This window comes from Paramormyrops kingsleyae, chromosome 24, assembly GCF_048594095.1.
Source record: "Paramormyrops kingsleyae isolate MSU_618 chromosome 24, PKINGS_0.4, whole genome shotgun sequence".
Classification (NCBI taxonomy): Eukaryota; Metazoa; Chordata; class Actinopteri; order Osteoglossiformes; family Mormyridae; genus Paramormyrops; species Paramormyrops kingsleyae.
In genome coordinates this window covers 14,096,118-14,108,493 of record NC_132820.1, presented here as the reverse complement: position 1 = coordinate 14,108,493, position 12,376 = coordinate 14,096,118, and the positions used below count along the sequence as shown (strand labels likewise).

The window sequence follows — 12,376 nt, the reverse complement described above, 5'->3', positions numbered from 1 at the left end:
TTCAGATCTGTGACACCGTTATTGCACTCAGTGTTTCCCACTGAATTAGTGCAGTGGCTGATGACTGGGGCGCCAGTGTGTGGGCGTGCACGCGCAAATTGATACACAGACGCTTTCTTAAATTAATTACCATAAGGCGTGAATTTCCCGGTTTGTCTTACAGTAGTTTGCCAAACATGCCTTACTTAACGAAGAAACTGTCCCCCCCCCCGCGGGATCAGCGGCCGTGACGCATGTATAATATACAACGTGAACCTTTTAAATAGCCTCAGTGGCTCTAAAACGCCCATGTTCGACTGATAGAAATTATTTTTGACCTTAGGAACAAAAGTAGCTAGTCTGATTTATCGCTAATGAAGGCTTCCATATATGACAAACCACAAAATGCCCCTGCATGGGCATGCCGGTTGAAATAAACTAGAATGGCAAGTTAAATACAAGTTAATTCAGAAGTTCTAGAGCACAGGACTGCTGTTTGCTAGTCGCTCTATTTTTCTGCCCTATACCGACATTCAGTGAGCAGTATACCTGAGTTTATTTCACTACATACTTCACCATAAGGCAATTTAATTCAAGTCCTAAAGACGTCGGTCTGTTGCGGGAAGCGGTACGCAACAGGACGTGTCACGTGATTTACTTGCATCTAGCCAAAGATGGTGATAGCCTGCATTTGAAAGTTTGTAAGCCTGGCGATGAAGGTTCTCAAAATTACAGAAAATAAAATTTTTAATGCAATAATTAAATACAATCTCTCAAAGTGTTTTGTTACATAGATATCTGACTTTTTTCCGACCAGCAAAATAAAAATTTCAAAATTCTCAGAATGTAATTAAATACATATTTTAAACGCATTTAAGTGAAATACTGCCCATCTCTGGATACTTTAAATGTTTACCTTTGCGTTAAATTATAATCCCCTTTAAAGCCCTAATTTAAGTTCTGTACGCTATATATAAACCTTTCGTTGCAAAGATTTTGAGTTTGTTAATAAGCGATAAGTTGTTATTACTATAATGAATTCGTTTTCCGTTTGGTGGACTGTATGGGTGCATCAGATGCTGCGCTTTATCTCCTGGGAATGCATGTTCTGTTCATTCTCCCGTCAGCCCCGGACCCGAGGCTGCCATACTAGCATGTGACGCTTCACTACAGCCCTTCGGGCAAACACGTGCTTCGTTGGCCGGCCCTGTGACGGGCTCGTGACCGCTAAAAGCTTTTAGTCTCGATGCACTCACAATGCGACCACTCCTCTCTTTTTACCACACAAGAAAATGAGTAGGAGGACATGATGATTTACTGTCAGTGAATTTCTGTATTGTTCCCTACAACTTTTAGAATAATAAACCAAAAGTACTTTGGTCTTCCCTGCTGGTATGCATTAAGTGGATTTATGGGAATCTATATTTATTTATCTATATTTATTTATACACACACACACACACACACACACACTAACAAGACGTGAACAAAGCAAGTTTACCTATTGTCCATGGGATTAAATCAATCCATGTCAGTTTTTGAACATTAAATTAATGATTTTGTCATCTTAGATAACGCATTTCATCCATCTTTATTATTACTATTATTTTTGTGATGGTTGTTATCTTGAATATTAGTTATTCTAATAATATAATATTGATATTTTCTAAAAATAGTTCTTCTTCTTCTTATTATTATTATTACTACTACTACATTTTAACATGGGTTTTGTACCATATTTAAGCGCACACAAACACCTAAACATGAGGGCTTTGTGTACAGGATAAACTGAATATTCTCAGTTTATCTGCAATCCATGTACATCACAGTTTAAGTTACAGTTTTTCGGGAAATCTGCGTTTTTCAGCTTTTAATGAACTCCATAATATGATTTATTCATCAAAAGTAAGAATGACACAATGCAGTGTTACAGGGAAATATACAAATTGTGATAATAAGTATATAAACAAACAGTCAATGAAATCACTGGAAACTACAGAGGGTGCAAGCGAGCGGGATGCCTTTTCAGTGGCCATGCCGCGGGGGGGGGGGATGGGGGGGGGCTTATCCTGAGCATGTGACAGTGCTGGGGCCCTGTGGGGAGCCGGGGGCTTTGCCTTCTGATGACACTCCTCATAAAGCTCCAGTCCTTCCAACCCCTTGGAAAAGTTTTGCTCACCCGAGAAATGATGTTTTGTTTCGCTCTCCTAAGTTTTTTCTTCCTGCTGCGACTCACCAGTCAGCAGTTCCCAAGGCCCTGTGCGACCACTGAGGTGCTGCGCACCAAGCAGTGCTGCCCAGTGTGGGACGGGGATGGCTCGGCGTGCGGAGTCCTCTCTGGCAGGGGCTCCTGCCAGGATGTGGTGGTGTCTGACCTCCCCAACGGCCCCCAGTACCCCTTCTCCGGCATAGACGACAGGGAGAGCTGGCCCTCCGTCTTCTACAATAGGACTTGTACCTGTACGGGAAACTACATGGGCTTTGACTGTGGGCGCTGCAGGTTCGGGTTCGCCGGTGAGAAATGTGACCAGAGACGGGAGTCTGTCAGGAGGAACATCTTCCATCTGTCGCTTAGCGAAAGGACGAAGTTCATCTCTTACTTAAACTTGGCGAAAAACACCATAAGCCCTGACTATGTGATTGTGACCGGCACCTACAGTGAGATGGGTAACGGTTCGGTTCCCATGTTTGCAGACGTCAGTATTTATGACCTCTTCGTATGGATACACTATTACGTATCCAGGGACGCGCTTCTCGGGGGACCCGACAACGTGTGGACGAATGTGGACTTTGGGCACTGGGCACCAGCCTTCCTGCCCTGGCACCGGCTCTACCTGCTGCTCTGGGAGGATGAGATCCGCCGGCTGACGGGCGATCCGGGTTTCGTCTTGCCCTACTGGGACTGGCGCGACGTGCGAGACTGCGAGGTGTGCACCGACGAGCTGATGGGGGCCCGGAGTCCTCTGGACCCGAACCGGATCAGCCCCGCATCCGTTTTCTCTGCGTGGAAGGTAAAGTAAGCAGAGTGATCTGCAAGCGGGTGCTTTTAAGCACATTTCCATAAAAATGAGGGTGAATCATAGTGACTAAGGACATGAATTTGTACCATGAATGTTGCATCAAATCCTATGCATTCCTGGTGTAGCAAATTGGAGTAGAATATTCAAGGCAAACAAACAGCATGCTGATTAAGCTAAGCGATGGCTTTAATTTTACGTCATATTGTAGGCCTACTGCAGTAAAGGTAACATAAACTAGAAGCTAATTTGCAGTGAGGTTCATTAGTTATATCTGCTGGCAATTTAAGAAACATAAAACTCACTCGTACATCTCATTGGATAAAAGTGTCTACTAGATAAAATAAATGTGAAAGTAGGCTAAATAAAAATGAATAGCAGTCATTTACCGCAGTAAAAAGGCGTCCGCCACACAAACGCACAGTGAATTTATACAGAAGTGAAACAGGCCTAAAGCTACCCAGTGAACAGCTACATTAAGTATATTGCATGGTACTGTGGTTTCGGTGTAACTTTAGACACCACAAAGCAAATAATAAAATATATTTATAATTAACTTACAGTATAACACATTACACGCCTTGGTACCTTTGTATTGATCAGTGCAGCATAATTTGACACAGTTATTAGAGTTAAATCAGGGGATCAAAACTACGACCCTCACATGAATAAAAATGATTCAGAACAAGCAGAGGGGATAAGGGAATGGGCTCCATCATCAGCATGAAGCCCTGGATGGTGTCCTGGCCAGACTCCCCTGGAGCCTAACACCCCTGCGCCATGTTATCTAACTGCTCCGTGGGCGACACGCGTGGGATCCGTTGTATAATACTCAGCAAGTTATACCGAGCACCCTACACAACGTATCTCTCTACTTTTTACATGTTAAAGTGAGCCTATGGGTCAGATCTGCACTTAGGCAGCTTTATATAAGCTCTCGGTGTTAACACTGTGTAGTGGCCCGGCAAAATGAGCGCTTAAAGTAGGTCTATATGCAGTCATCCCTCAGTGCCTGCGGGGGCTTGGCTCCAGGACCCCCCGCGGACACCAAAATCTGCACAAGTCCTTTATTTATATAAAATGGAATAGTATTTGCATACAACCTACACACATCATCTCGTATAATTTAAATCATTTCTAGATTACTTGTAATAGCTAATACAATGTAAATGCTATGTGAAGGGTTGCTATACTGTATTGGTTAGGGAATGATGACAAGGAAAAAAAGAGCTTTTCTGGATTTTTTTTCTGAAATATTTTCGCATCTGCGGATGCGAAACCCGCGGATACGGAGGGCCAGTTGTATTCAGTGGGTGGCCTTGAATGCAAGCACCTGCAAAATATATTATCCGTAAGTTTCCAGCTGGGAATGGAAATAGGGAGGCATAAGTTATTACGTGCATTTGCTAAAATGGTAAAAACATACCGTTACGTGCTGTGTCGTAGGTTTTCGGGAGTGACTATTTGAGCTGAGGCATAAAGGGAATTTAACATCGCAGTTATTGCGTCTCTATTACATTGCTTCTTAGGCAGTGGCATTATTTCATTAACAAGCATAAATGTCACTGGTTATATCTGAAAGGGTTCACACTGCCCACTTCATACATGTGAACACGGAGAGCCTTCCTGATGAAACGGGGGGTCGCTCTCCAGCAGCGCGTTAATCTCTCCCCCTTAAACCACACAGGTGATCTGCTCTCGGGCCCCGGAGTACAACAGCCGAGGCGTGCTCTGCGACGGCGCGGGGGAGGGGCCCTTGCTGCGTAACCCCGGCAACCACGACCGACAGCTGGTCAGCCGGCTGCCCACCTCGGCTGACGTGGAGTTTGCCCTCTCCTTGGAGGGCTATGACACCGGCCCCATGGACATAACAGCCAATAGGAGCTTCCGGAACACTCTGGAAGGTCTCCTGCACCATTTATCTTCATATTTCTGTCAAATCCCCATCCCAATGCCTGATTCCATCCCTTTAAGCCTGCAAACTACCATAAAGCCACACTGTAAAACAGATCTGTGGCTGTACCTGTTCCCTTAATGCTTTATGAATGTCGCTTTTCACATTACTGCTGGCGCACCCCAGGCCTGTAAGGCCGAGCTCGGCTAACGTCTGCTAACTCTTGTCATATAATCAGCTTGTGTTCACCGGCCTCAGAGGTGCAGCCAAGGCCTGAGGCTGAATCTGGCTCACTTCCGTAAAACACCCAGCTGTGTTAATAACTCACGCTCAGTGACATATAATGACAGCAGAATTTTAATCTTCATCAGATTGTCTGGCACTTCCTCCTGCTAAATTTCCCCCCGTTTATTGTGTGTGATCCTTTACCTGTTTTATTCAAGACATGTTGGCTCGGACATTATTTTAAATAAGGAGAAAGAGTTCTTTTTTGAGGTTTGAGTGTGGGTGTGTAGATTTCTCTATGTTGGGCTTGTCTGTTCACTTTTTCTAACAGAATAGCCTAACTGCCAATAGGCTTGGGGGATACTTGTACCCCTGACCTCTGACCTTTGCCCTTCGCCCAGGCTTTGGAAACCCCGAGACCGGTCTGGGCAGCAGCCCACAGCTGATGATGCATGCCTCACTGCACGTCTACATGAACGGCTCCATGTCCTCAGTGCAGGGCTCAGCCAACGACCCCATCTTCCTCCTCCATCATACCTTTGTGGACAGGTAGGTCCTATCTAACCCCCCCCCCCATGCACACTAAGTGGTCAGGTGAGTCCCACCTACCCCTCCTCACTTAGGTCAAGTGATCCCCGCACCCACACCCCTTCACATTGTGTGGGCAGGTGATCCCCACATACCCCCCCACCCCAGGGAGAGCTATGCCCCGCCTACCCCTCCCCCCGCCCCCCATGGTCACTCTGTGGTCAAGTGATGCCCACCCACCCCCAACCCACAAACCTTGTGGTCAGCTGATGAGGAGAAGCATGTGCACATTTGCACCAAAACATCTCCCTGTCTCCTCAGCATCTACGAACGCTGGCTGCGGAAGCACCAGCCCAGCAGGGGGCAGTACCCCGAGGCCAATGCTCCAATTGGCCATAATGGCGCCTACTTCATGGTGCCCTTCCTGCCCCTGTACCGCAACAGGGACTTTTTCATCTCTAGCAAGGAGCTGGGCTACGAGTATGCAGACCTGCTGCCGCCAGGTGGGGCCAACACATGCAGACGCGCCTTTGCTATCATTTTAACTGCCCAGAACATCTAAAAGCTGAAAGTGCTTTTGAGTCCCCAGCTGCTCCTGCACTGTTCAGAAACCTCACTTTTCTCCTCCGTTCTTCTCCATCACTTCCCCTTTCGTTTCTTGCCCCCTCTCTCCTCTCTCTGTCTTCCCCCAGCTGAGTATTTCATTCAGGAGGTCCTCGCTCCGTACCTGGATCAGTTTAGAAGGATCTGGCCCTGGCTGCTCAGTGCCACTGCCCTGGGGGGTTTGGCCGCCATGCTGACAGCGGTCGCTCTGACCAGTTTGCCTTCGACCCCCTGCTGGCCATGGCGGAGGAAGATGAAGAAGGGATCAACATACATGGAGAAACAGCCACTGCTAAGTGCACACCCCATGCTGTAACCTGACCTCCTCGGGGGGGTGGGGAGTACTGGCTTACAGAGAGGAAGTTGCAGAGGAACCCTTTTGCACTGATACATGTGCAAATAGGGCGTCTGGTGCATTTCAATCTGGCAGTCAATCATGACAGCCCTCAGGGATTACAAGCAGGCCTCAGATGGCCTTCAAGAGAGACAAGTAAAAGCTGAAACCCAGTTTATTACTGACCTCACTGCTATAGAGAAGCTCACCATCACCATCCTAATGTCTGTAACAGCTGCAGTTCTGAATAAAAGTTTGAAATAAACTGTCTGTTGATTCATCCCTATGTGATATAACTGCCTCGGGTAACACCCCCGCTCTTTGCGAGATTTACAGGCCAAAAGGTTCTCATCAGTAATATACTGTTCCTATGTTCCTTATAGGACTTTAAGTTTACCCATTATTTATGTTTTCAGGTGGAATGCCTATAGAATACCTGTACTGGGTAATTATAAGCTGTAAAATAATGCCATTAATCATCAATATAATTTACGGTATAATTTGCTCGCAATGTAAACGGGAGAAGCAAAAAAGAAACGTCCTGTGAGAGTCTCAAGTTCACGTGCAATCACGCCGAAGCCAAACACCTGCAGGCGCGTCGCCGCGGCCATTTCATCCGCACCGGTGCACGATCGCGGTGCGCGTTATTTTTGAGCAGCGGGTGATTGGGGTGGATCCGGCCAACGACACAGTTGCAGGTATTATAATAATAATAATAATAATAATAATAATAATATTATTAATAAAATGTTTCATGTGCCTGGGTGTTTACTGCCGTGTGAAGGGTGTCTGACCGTCTTCTCGCACTAGGTTTCGTTTTCAAACTCCCCGTAAATCCGTGTTCATCATGCCGACGGCAAACGTCACCGATGCGCGAATGACCAAGTTCAAGAACAAAGGCAAAGAGCCTTCCGTGAGTTAACGCATAGTTTGCCCTGACGGTCTTCCGTTGCCCTGCTTCACGATCCTATGATCTTCACGATCTTTTTGCAGAAACTCCGGGAGCGTCGCATTGCTGTGTGTGTGGAGCTCAGGAAAGCTCAGAGGAGTGAGAGCATTTTGAAGAAACGAAACATTTCTTCCTTGCCCGACGATGAAGCTCTCTCTCCGGAGTACGCAACCGATAACAAAGAGGTGACTTCTTCCCTGCTTGAACTGCCCTAAACTACTTTGAGGTATAAATACTTTGCCCTTTCGCAGCGGGGCTGACGCGCATATGCTCTTCAGGTCATTTCGATTGCCATTGAGGAAATAATCTGCAATGTGAATAGCAACTCTAAGGAGCAGCAGACCCGAGGATGTCAGGCAGCCAGGTAAGAGGGGGGTAGGGGGTGCCATGACACGCTTCCTTTTAACTGGAAGAACTTGAATCTGTTCTCTGCAAGGCCTTGTCTGTCCTTTGCCTAAAACCTTGTAATTGTTCTGTTGGAGTTGTGATTTTGTAGTCATTGCTTTCATCACTGATGCTGGTATGCTGTGCCATGTTCCCGCCCCCATAGAAAGCTGCTTTCCAGAGAGAGGAACCCCCCTCTGAAGGAGATCATTGATGCTGGGCTACTTGCTCGTTTTGTGGACTTCCTGGGGAGGGATGATGACCCCACCTTGCAGTTCGAGGCCGCCTGGGCTCTCACGAACATCGCCTCCGGGACATCTTGGCACACGCAGCAAGTGGTGGAAAATGGTGCTGTTCCTGCTTTCATCACCCTGTTGGGCTCTCCCATGCTGCACATCAGTGAGCAGGCTGTCTGGGCCTTGGGCAACATCGCTGGTGAGTGCTGTGGGCCAAGAGCAGCCTGGGATGAGTCTGGGCCCTGGCGTGAACCCTGCTCTCCCTTGCTCAGGTGATGGACCAGCCTACAGGGATGCCTTGATAGCATGTAATGTGATCCCAGCCCTGTTGGCCCGACTCACCCCAGATGCTCCAGTGAGTACCAAAAAAAACTTGTTTTTTTGATGTGGTGGCCCAGAAATGGAATTTTAATATCTGATTGTAACCAAAATGCAAAATCTCATTTTGTTTAGTTGTGTGTGGTTAAGGTTGTCATTGTTGGGATTGGGGTTATGTCCTAGAAATGGACCATCCCCACAAAGATATGAATGTCTCTAACCTCTGCTTCCTCCCCAGGTGGGCTACCTGCGCAACCTAACATGGACACTGTCCAACCTGTGCCGCAACAAGAACCCTTTCCCACCCCTTTCTGCAGTGCAGCAAGTCCTGCCCTCCCTGGTGCAGCTCCTCCATCTCTGCGACAAAGACGTTCTGTCTGATGCCTGCTGGGCCATCTCCTACCTCACTGACGGTTCCAATGACCGCATTGATGTTGTGGTCAAGACTGGCATTGTTCCTCGTGTGGTTGCCCTTATGGAATTTGAGGAGCTGTCTGTTCTGGTAAACCTGCTGTAGTTTTCTGGTCTATGTCCAAATGTTCTGTATGGGACTAGTTAAGAATGCTTTGAATAACCTGTAGCTATTAGAGTGCCACAACTAGCGTTGATTGTGATGCCTTTCACTGAGCACTGATCTCCTTCCAGACCCCAGCTCTGCGCTCCATGGGAAATATTGTCAGTGGCTCAGACCAACAAACGCAGGTGGCGATCGATGCGGGGGTGCTGTCGGTGCTGCCACGCCTCCTGCGCCACCCCAAGCCCAGTGTGCAGAAGGAGGCAGCCTGGGCTGTGTCCAACATTGCAGCTGGACCATGTCAGCAGATCCAGCAGCTCATCACCTGTGGCCTGCTGCCACCACTAATTGACCTGCTGAGGAATGTAAGCTGTGGTGGAAGGTCTCTGCTTGGGGGTGGAGAGCTTAATTTGAACATCTGCAGTGACTAATTTTAGTGGCCTGCTGTAGATGCTTCAGGTTGATGGTAATCCTGTCTCAGTGGGACCTTTTTATGGAGTAAACGGCCTTCAAGGTGATGGGTGGTAGAAGGGAACCCACCACACCCAAATATACCTTTTGGTTCTATGCATCTTCAGATCCCTTCCTAACCTAGTCATGGGGGTGAGGTTAAGCTCAGCTTTGTGTACTAAGCCTAACGCCATGCTCCTGGCAGGGTGACTTCAAGACCCAACGGGAAGCTGTTTGGGCCATAACCAACTACACCAGTGGGGGCACAGTAGACCAGGTAGTGCAGCTGGTGCAGAGTGGGGGTCTGGAGGCCATTCTGGATCTTCTCCACATCAAGGATGCCAAGACCATCTTGGTGATTTTGGATGCCATCAACAACATGTTCTTGGTAAGGGAGTTTGGCCTTCAGCTGTACTTAAGAGCTATTTCAAGCATCTGAGCCTTGAATGACACTGGTTTACCCCTGCCAAAAAAAAGGTTGTGGGTCCCCTTCATCCTGGACTTTTTAGCAGTATAACGTATGGTTCTGAAGTGGTTGTACATGGACTGGATTTCCAGACTGCTGAAGGTTGTGAACCTAGCCTGATGCATAGGGTTTGCACTTGGCTCCAAGATGTGAAAAGGTCCAAGAGCAGTGGGTCTGCTGGGCTGCAGACTTGGAGGATCCTTATAGATGGGTGACTTGGATAAGACTGCATCAGGAGCTGGAGCTTCAGGCTGTTTCTGTACCAGCAGGCAGCCACTAAGCTGGGAGAAACTGAGAAGCTATGCCTCCTGGTGGAGGAGGTTGGGGGCTTGGAACGGATAGAGCAGCTTCAGAACCATGAGAATGATGCTGTGTATCGTACTGCCCAGGAGCTCATTGAGAAGTACTTCAATGAGGTAAGATCAGTGCTGCTAATGGCTATGCTTGGTGTACAAAGTGGAGTGTTGGGCAATCTGGTACAAGGTTCCACATCCAAGGACTCCTTGATTTTAAAGCAGTTTTGTGAGCTTGTATGTGGAATGCTGGTGATCAGCTAGTGTGTCAATCTGCTTGACTGGCATTGCATGCAGTAGGATTTCAGAATCTACCATAACTCTTTACCACTAGGATGTGGAAGATGAATGTTTCAAGACTGAAGCTACAGAGAGAGACTTTGTCTTCAAGCCTGCTGAAGTTGATAAACAATTTAACTTCTAAGGTTTTTAATGCTTTTGTGTAACTTAACTAATATATAAATAAAGCTGCTTTTTCCCAACTATATGTCCCTGGATTGGCTCAAAGATTCTGTCAAATGTAGGACACAGCATTTAAGTAGTACTGTCTGGTTGAGTCTCCTTCCTCCCCCATAGGTCTGCATTGGGCATTGCTGTCCATGATGACACTCCTACATACTTGGGGGTTTTTTCCTTTCCTACAAGGGTAAATATGGCCTTGTGGAGGCTCAATAGTACCAGCAGCAAAGGTAACTCCAAGCTGTTCCAATTCAACACTTATTTGGGGGAAAGTCATAAAATGGCAGTTCTTTTCTCTGGATGTTTACACCACACCCAAGCTGTTTGTAAGTGGCTCACATCACACCCCAGTGACTGTGTACATCCCTCAGTGTGACCTGCACCACACCTGACAGTGTGTCCCTTAGTGTGGCTCATCCTTTCCGGACAAAGTGCTCTGCTCTCCTTAATCCCTGAGGGCTAGTTACACCTTGTATGCTGTAATAACATACAGGCTTGTTGAGATGTTAAAGGTTCCTTAAATTACCTTGGATATTAGATGGACTCTAGAGTCCTGTTACTTTGGTGACAAACTGTGAATGTTGAGGGAAATGGTTTCCAAGGGCTTGTCTTTATGAGGCTCTTCTGCATGTGCTTGAAACTGAGGTAACACTGCTAGGATGTGGGGGGTAGTTGCGTTACACTGTCATTGTGCTGACTGAAGCTGGGTGGAGTTTGTGTGGAGTCTAACAGCACAGATGCTTGGTAGAAGGTTTACACAGCACTGAAAATGCCCCAAGCAAAGTGTCTCTATCGGCTTCTGAGGAAGATGAATCACACAGAATGTGGCCGGAAGCTGTGAACACACAACCTGCAGGAAACCCTGGGGGGGACAGAACTGCACCACATTCCTGGACGTGAGCATGTGTAGAAACCCTTCTGATGCTGGGATTCCTCCAAACACTGCTGCTTTTTTTTGGGGAAGGAGATGTTGAATTCTCAGACCAGCATTGACGTTTCACGTTTTGTAACGGGACTGTTTCTGCCACTAAGGTATTGGAGAAAAGCTCAAGCAGTCAGACACGTGAAATACCATGACAGATGGCTGGTCATTGGTGTACTGCTGCCATCTGCTGGTGTTGCTGATTATTACACTTCAAATCCAGGTTTATCTCGTCAAATTGCATTAGAACCATGAAACCATGATTGAAGGGATAAAACTTGCTTTAAGCAAATGAAATTTTTACTTTAAAACAATTACATATGTGCATTATCGTACATACATGCATACTGTCTAAGTATCGTAGCATCCTCGTCTTTGGAAGGCTGTAAAAATTGCTGTTCCTGGTAGAGAGCAAAATGATTGTGGGGGACTGTGACAATGAATCTGGGAATTGGAGCCATCGACGGAGGCTACTTAAGTGGGTGTTTCGCGGGTTTTCGCGCCCTTGGTGAGTTGGAGTTGATAGTAAGCATATTTGTAAGGGATGGCTGTGACTGACAATAACCAGTATTAAACCGGTTAAAGAAAAAGTTTGATGTATTTAGTACCAAACACTACAGTATGTTGTGAAAAGCTTTAATGAATTTGTTGAAAAACATGCAGGCAAAAATAATGCATTGTTTTTCATCCTCATTTCTACATTTCCAGCAAATAGCTTGTTTCACTGTAGTTTGTGTGTGTATGTGGTCATGAATATATTACATTGTGGGGACCAAATGTTCTGACATAAACAAACCTGTTATTT

General features: G+C 46.7%; 2 protein-coding genes across 3 annotated transcripts; both read left to right on the top strand.

The window, feature by feature from the left end:
• Window positions 1-2,131: 2,131 nt before the first annotated feature.
• Window positions 2,132-6,846, top strand: LOC111854373 (tyrosinase-like). The gene is made up of 5 exons (XM_023832268.2): window positions 2,132-2,990; window positions 4,684-4,900; window positions 5,517-5,664; window positions 5,965-6,146; window positions 6,336-6,846. Exons 1-5 carry the CDS (start codon window positions 2,166-2,168, stop codon window positions 6,560-6,562), a joined length of 1,599 nt encoding a protein of 532 aa, XP_023688036.2. The 5' UTR covers window positions 2,132-2,165; the 3' UTR covers window positions 6,563-6,846.
• A 296-nt stretch (window positions 6,847-7,142) lies between these two features.
• Window positions 7,143-10,670, top strand: kpna7 (karyopherin alpha 7 (importin alpha 8)). Of its 2 annotated transcripts, none has more exons than XM_023832236.2 (11): window positions 7,143-7,278; window positions 7,391-7,493; window positions 7,574-7,714; window positions 7,808-7,893; window positions 8,080-8,348; window positions 8,422-8,504; window positions 8,706-8,969; window positions 9,113-9,346; window positions 9,637-9,819; window positions 10,164-10,313; window positions 10,525-10,670. In XM_023832236.2, the coding sequence occupies exons 2-11, from the start codon at window positions 7,428-7,430 to the stop codon at window positions 10,612-10,614; spliced, it is 1,566 nt and encodes a 521-aa protein (XP_023688004.2). In that variant the 5' UTR covers window positions 7,143-7,278; window positions 7,391-7,427; the 3' UTR covers window positions 10,615-10,670. The 2 variants fall into 2 exon arrangements, with proteins under 2 accessions (XP_023688004.2, XP_023688005.2); XM_023832237.2 differs by having other exon boundaries at window positions 7,144-7,278; window positions 10,167-10,313.
• Window positions 10,671-12,376: the final 1,706 nt, after the last annotated feature.

Bases quoted from the DNA above. Each gene is read 5' to 3' on its own strand.
- LOC111854373 (XM_023832268.2), top strand. From the start codon at position 2,166: ATGATGTTTTGTTTCGCTCTCCTAAGTTTTTTCTTCCTGCTGCGACTC. The intron at 2,991-4,683 runs GTAAAGTAAGCA...TAAACCACACAG, and splicing joins CCGTTTTCTCTGCGTGGAAG to GTGATCTGCTCTCGGGCCCC. The intron at 6,147-6,335 runs GTGGGGCCAACA...GTCTTCCCCCAG, and splicing joins TGCAGACCTGCTGCCGCCAG to CTGAGTATTTCATTCAGGAG.
- kpna7 (XM_023832236.2), top strand. From the start codon at position 7,428: ATGCCGACGGCAAACGTCACCGATGCGCGAATGACCAAGTTCAAGAAC. The intron at 7,494-7,573 runs GTGAGTTAACGC...ATCTTTTTGCAG, and splicing joins ACAAAGGCAAAGAGCCTTCC to AAACTCCGGGAGCGTCGCAT. The intron at 7,715-7,807 runs GTGACTTCTTCC...TATGCTCTTCAG, and splicing joins ACGCAACCGATAACAAAGAG to GTCATTTCGATTGCCATTGA.